This window comes from Rhinopithecus bieti, unplaced genomic scaffold (genome assembly GCF_001698545.2).
Source record: "Rhinopithecus bieti isolate Rb0 unplaced genomic scaffold, ASM169854v2 scaffold_39586, whole genome shotgun sequence".
NCBI lineage: Eukaryota > Metazoa > Chordata > Mammalia > Primates > Cercopithecidae > Rhinopithecus > Rhinopithecus bieti.
Genome location: NW_016816842.1, coordinates 2,117,921 through 2,123,920, shown reverse-complemented (window position 1 = coordinate 2,123,920; position 6,000 = coordinate 2,117,921). Strand labels below are relative to the sequence as shown.

General features: G+C 39.5%; 1 protein-coding gene across 1 annotated transcript in view; it reads right to left on the bottom strand.

Moving 5' to 3' along the window:
- Window positions 1-2,421: 2,421 nt before the first annotated feature.
- The window catches only part of MYLK (myosin light chain kinase), a 188,890-nt gene continuing 185,311 nt past the window's right edge, over window positions 2,422-6,000 (bottom strand). The window contains exon 32 of the mRNA XM_017855305.1: window positions 2,422-4,465. Coding sequence (XP_017710794.1) covers window positions 4,221-4,465 — 245 coding nt within the window. The 3' untranslated portion in view covers window positions 2,422-4,220. The remainder of the gene's footprint in view (window positions 4,466-6,000) is intronic.

The window sequence follows — 6,000 nt, the reverse complement described above, 5'->3', positions numbered from 1 at the left end:
TTTTATTTTATTATTATTATTATTATTTTAAGAAATAGAGATGGGGTCTTGCTATGTTGCACAGGCTGGTCTTGAACTTCTGGCCTCAAGTGATTCTCCTGCCTTGGCCTCCCAAAGTGCTGGGACTACAGGTGCGCACCACCACACGCAGCCTTTAAAATGTCTTAAAAAGTGAAAAACTATATTTGAATATAAATAAAGAATTAAGAACAACACTTGAGTATTAAGACTATATTATCCAATACAATTGATGAAACTATAGACCACACTCTCTAGATTTTCACACAAGCTTTTCAGTTTTAATTTCACATAATTTGAAAAGTGATGTACATGTGACTATAGAGCATTTGAAATGTGACTCATACAACTGAGTAACTGAATTTTTTATTTTATTTAAGTAACTTAAATTTAAATAGCCACTTGTGAGTAGTAGCTACCCTCTCGGTCACCACACATCCAGAACACGGCGATAAGCCTGTATCAGGATAGTCTAGGTTATGTTCCAGCCACAGAGAACCCTAAAATCTTGGTGATTTAAAAGAACAAATGTTTTTTTCTTGCTGGTGTTATGTCCCCATTTTGGGTTGGCTAGAGACCCAGATGGCTGCAGCAGCTACCATCTCACACATTGCCAGTCATTATGGAGAGGCTTGTACCACCACATAAATGCTCTGGTCCCAAGGGTACATACATAACTTCTGGTCACAGCTCACTGACTAGGACTAGTCACATGGCCCCATCTAACCAGGAAGCTGACAGTGAAGCCCTAACTCTGTGCAGAGATCCTTAGCAACAACTGCCACTGACATTATCCCCCACTTTCAAAATACAGAGAAGGAGTCCCAAGGGATAAAGAGAGTAGTGCTACTTGTGTTTTGTTGAAAAATGGAGAATTGGGTTTCTCAGAACTCATTTATTATCTCCTATGTACTCATTAGCACGGATTTATCAAAACAGGTGAGGTGTGGAGCAAAAGCAAATTACAAACATTTTGACAAAATAAAAAACCTTTACATAAATTTAGAGCTGACAACAGTCAGCATGTCTTATTAGTTGCATGTAGGAAATATCTTTTAATAAGAAGATATGCAATGCAAGGAATAATCAATGGATTTTTTTTTATATGTTTGGGATGAAAATGAATGGAAGAAAGTATATCTGTTTTTTTTTCTTGGTGCAGCATATAAATTGTACATTTTCACTAGCAAGGAATAAAAGAGTCATTTTCTTTAAAACAAATTACTAGGGACATTTGTGGATTGTGATTGTCTTAAATATGAAAACATTAAATATTTATTAGCTGGACAATGGATTGTTTCTTTCCAGACTACATCAAAGAATCAGAGAATTATCTAGCCCTACATTTAACAGCATGTCTTCAACTCTTTCTAGACTATCCACAATATTGCTTGAACATCTGAAGACATGGGGGACTCGCCATCTGATATCTGATAACAGACTTCCTGTAAAGCAGAACTGGTAGTTTCCTGATAACCAATTCTTCAATATGAAGATATGGATAAAGGATTTGGCTGCCAATAATGAATTGCACCAAAGTCACCAATTCAAACCATGCCCTGGTAAATAGTATTAGTGATGATGATGATGATGATGATGATGTCACATGTTGAAAATGTCATGTAGATTTTAGCATTTTGAGAACCTGATACTCTATAACAGTGGTCCCTAACTTTTTGGCACCAGGGACCACTTTTATGGAAGACAGTGTTTTCATGGATCAGGAGAGGGGGTGGTTTTGGGATGATTCAAGCACATTATACTTATTGTACACTTTGTTTCTATTATTATTACATTGTAATAATAATAATTATACAACTCATCATAATGTAGAATCAGTGGAAGCCCTGAGCTTGTTTTCCTGCAACGAGACTGTCCCATCTAGGGGTGATGGGAGACAGTGACAGATCATCAGGCCTTAGATTCTCATAAGGAGCGTGAAACCTAGATCCCTCACATGAGCAGTTCACAATAGAGTTCGTTCCTGTGAGAACCTAATGCTGCCACTGATCTGACAGGAGGCAGAGCTCAGGCGGTAATGCGAGCAATGGGAATCGGCTGTAAATATAGATGCTTTGCTCACTTGCCCACTGCTAACCTCCTTATGTGTGACCTGGTTCCTAACAAGCCACGTACCCAGGGGTTGGGGACACCTGCTCTATAAGATATCCTTCTAGAATGATACAGTACTAAGCTGATGCTCAAGAGAAATTTTGAACTAAATATGTAAATTAGGCTACCTGTATAAACAAGAACTTCCTAAATCATTCTGTTCCATAGTAAAACACAACCACGTAAGCCAGTTCTTCACATATATGCACCACAGTGTCTGTTTTTTGTTTCCAAGAGGTATCTGTGTTCTTTACAACTGGTAGCATGGAAAGAAAGAGAAGTCTGCAAAGATTGAACAAACAGCATGCACTGTGGTATCCTTTATTTAAAAATTGTGAGCTGACTACAGTTGTAGTGTTCTCATTTACCATTCTGATGGCATAATAAACCAAGAGAACATTAACACAATTCCAAGAAAGCATTAACCTGTAACACACATATACACCACACATGCACACACACAACATACACGCACACAAAGGTTATATTCTGAACACAAAAGTGATGGAAAAAAGCTTTGAATGCTCTAAATCAAATAAAAACCCTTTATTATAATAAACTGTGGCAATACTGTGGCTACTATGAAAAATATTGTAACTATTTTAAAAGCAAAAGGAAAATACTGGCAGTTTGAAACTAGCAGCAAAAAGCAGATAAAAATAGAATGGAAAATAACATAAGACTAATACCAAAATTCTAATGTTGATACTGTGTAGGATTGCACTGAAGTAATTTTAAATTGGTTCTTAAGGAACTCTTAAAAAGTCCCTTAAAATATTAAATTGTTGCACCTTACAAACAGTGGAAAAGAAAAAAAAGGATTTGGAATGTTACACACACACAGAGGAAATGTATTAGGTCTATCAATTTTGGTCTTTGTTTATGACCTTCAAAACATTTTATAAAGAAAAAATTTAAGTGCCAATGTAGTGAAAGAAAGTTAAAAATTCCTAAAGACGCAAGTCTGAGTGCATTTACCAGGTCTAAGAATATATTTAAAGGTTGGGGGCAAGGCATGATTGATGCACATTTAAGAAGAAAAATATGGAGCCCATAAGGTAGGTCAAGTTCTTTGGAGAGTGTTGAGAATGAAGATGTATTAAACTCTGGCTATCTTGGAGGAGATTCCAAAGTACATGGAGTTCTCCGGCTCTTTATCAGTTGAAATCTGTTTCATCGTGGCCAATAGATAATTAAGACTAACTTTTCAGCAAACTGGTTTCTCCTGTATTCAAACACAAAAATCTTTACCACACATTCAGAGCTGATACTCTATAACAACACAAATAAGAATCCTGGTTTACAAAGGAAACCATATAAGCAAGGATTTTTTTTTCCATGGGTTCTTAATCAAATGTCTGAAGCTGCTAGACATCTGCAAAGAGGGGATAAGTTTAGATTTCCTACTGATTTTGGAAGAAAAATGTTTTCCTAAGGAAGCCAGAGTCATCCATGAGCAGGGACCTGTCTTCAGAATCTAAGAAGCATAATGTCCTTAATGCTTAAACTCATGACAAGCTGAGATCCAGAAAAACTGGCAGGTGGAAGGGGAAAGAGAAATGGAGAGTTTGAACACCTGCAGTGTACTTTGGAATAGAGTGGCTCAACTGCTTTCAGAAATGAATTGCTGGAGTACTGGGAGAAAAGCCAGTTACCTGGAGTCAGGGGGTGGGGAGAGAGAGGCCTCCCATCTCCAGGGACCCTCTGGGCTGAGCTGTGGGCCAGAACCCTTGTTTTGGCCTTATTTTTCATGAGCACAGTCAAGTGGAGAATTTATGACTTTGCCCAGGTAAATATTTGGTTTGGTTACTTTCTCTCTAAAATCAATTGGTCAGCCAAGTTACTGGTGTTTTCCCTAAATGAAATCTAGTGGCACTAGTATCTTAAGGTGCCAGCTAATATAGATTAATGCCCATCAATAACGCTGCTAGGTATCAACTGCTGTTGCTGAAGAATCAACCCACAAATGACCTAACTAGATAATCTATCACACTAGGTGCTTTTACTATCTATTTTTTTTTTTTTTTTTTGAGTTTTAGAGAAATAGTCCTTTTAATATGACTTAGAAAATGCTTTTCTCTGGCTTTGTTTCACTCTTCTTCCTCTTCCCCTTCCCCTTCGCCTTCCTCCATTGTTTCCACAATGAGCTCTGCTGTGCAGGTGGCTTCTCCAAGACTGTTGACAGCTTTGCAGGTGTACTTGGCATCATCATCCCCACAAACATCACTAATAATTAAAGAGCAGTTCCCGTCCTCATCGTAGTCTATCTGGAAGTGGCGGGACTCCCTGATTGACTGGTCATCTTTGAACCAGACAACCTCGGGGTCTGGGTATCCTGCATCACCGGGAGAGAACACAAGTTGCAGGAACTGTTATTCAAAATTTCTTATCAACTCATGCAAGCAACTCATAAGCTACCACTATTGATTAAGGTGGTTAAGGAAAAAATTTTCATGTTGGCCTTTATCAACTGTTTTGATATCTATATTAGAAAATGGATATGTCTTGTAAATACCAATATCTGAAACCCCAAATAGAATATTTTAAAGTTGTTCCATTTCCCACACGTTGGACTAGCACAATGTCCCACCTATTAAAAAACTTAATTTTTTTTTTTTTTTTTTTTAAGTGATGACTCTCACTCTGTTGCCTAGGCTGGAATGTAGTGGCATGATCATAGCTTATTGTTGCTCAAATTTCTGGGCTCAAACAATCCTCCCTTCTCAGCCTCCTGCTTAGTGGAACTATAGACATGAGTGACCATACTCAGTTAAACATCCCACCTTTCACTTTTTGAGGGGTAGGGAGGCAGGGTCTCATTCTATCACCCAGGCTGGAGTGCAGTGGCATGAACATGGCTCACTGCAACTTCTTGGGCTCAAGCAATCTTCCTTCCTCAGCCTCCCAAGTAGCTGGAGCTACAGGTACACACCACCATGTCCGGCTAATTTTTTAAAAAGTTTTTTTTTGTAGAGACAGGGTCTCATATGTTTCCCAGGCTGGTCTCAAAGTCCTGGGCTCAAGTGATCCTCTGACCTTAGCCTCCCAAAGTGCTGGGATTATAGGTGTGAGCCACCACACCCACCCACCTTTAAACAGAGTACTACTGAGGCTAGGCATGGTGGCTCACACCTGCAATCCCAGCACTTTGGGAGGTTGAGGTGGGCAGAAATTCAAGACCAGCTTGGCCAACATGGCAAAAAAATAAAAAAGAGTACTACCTGAAATACTGCTCCAACTCCAACTCTACACCTAGATTTAAATACTTTCTTAGATTGAAAATACAATTTTCTTTTTCTTTTTTTTGAGACAGAGTCTCACTCTGTTGCCCAGGCTGGAGTGCAGTAGCATGATCTTGGCTCACTGTAACCTCCGCCTGATTGGTTCAAGTGATTCTGGTGCCTCAGCCTTCTGAGTAGCTGGGATTACAGGTGCGTGCAGCCACACCCAGCTAATTTTTGTATTTTTAGTAGAGACAGGGTTTCAGCATGTTGACCAGGCTGGTCTGTATCTCCTGACCTCAAGTAATCCACCTGCCTCGGCCTTCCCAAGTGCTGGGATTACAGGTGTGAGCCACCGCGCTTGGCTGAAAATATAATTTTCTATCTTTTTTTTTTTTTTAGACAGAGTCTCACTCTGTTGCCTAGGCAGGAGTTCAGCAGCATGATCTCGGTCACTGCAACCTCCACTATCCAGGCTCAAGTGATCCTCTCACCTCAGCCTATTGCATAGCTCAGACTGCAGGTACACACCACCACATCCAGCTAATTTTCATATTTTTTGTAGAGATGGGGTTTCACCATGTTGTCCAGGCTGGCCTTGATCTCCTGGACTCAAGTGATCTGCCTGCCTTGGCCTTCCAAAGTGTTG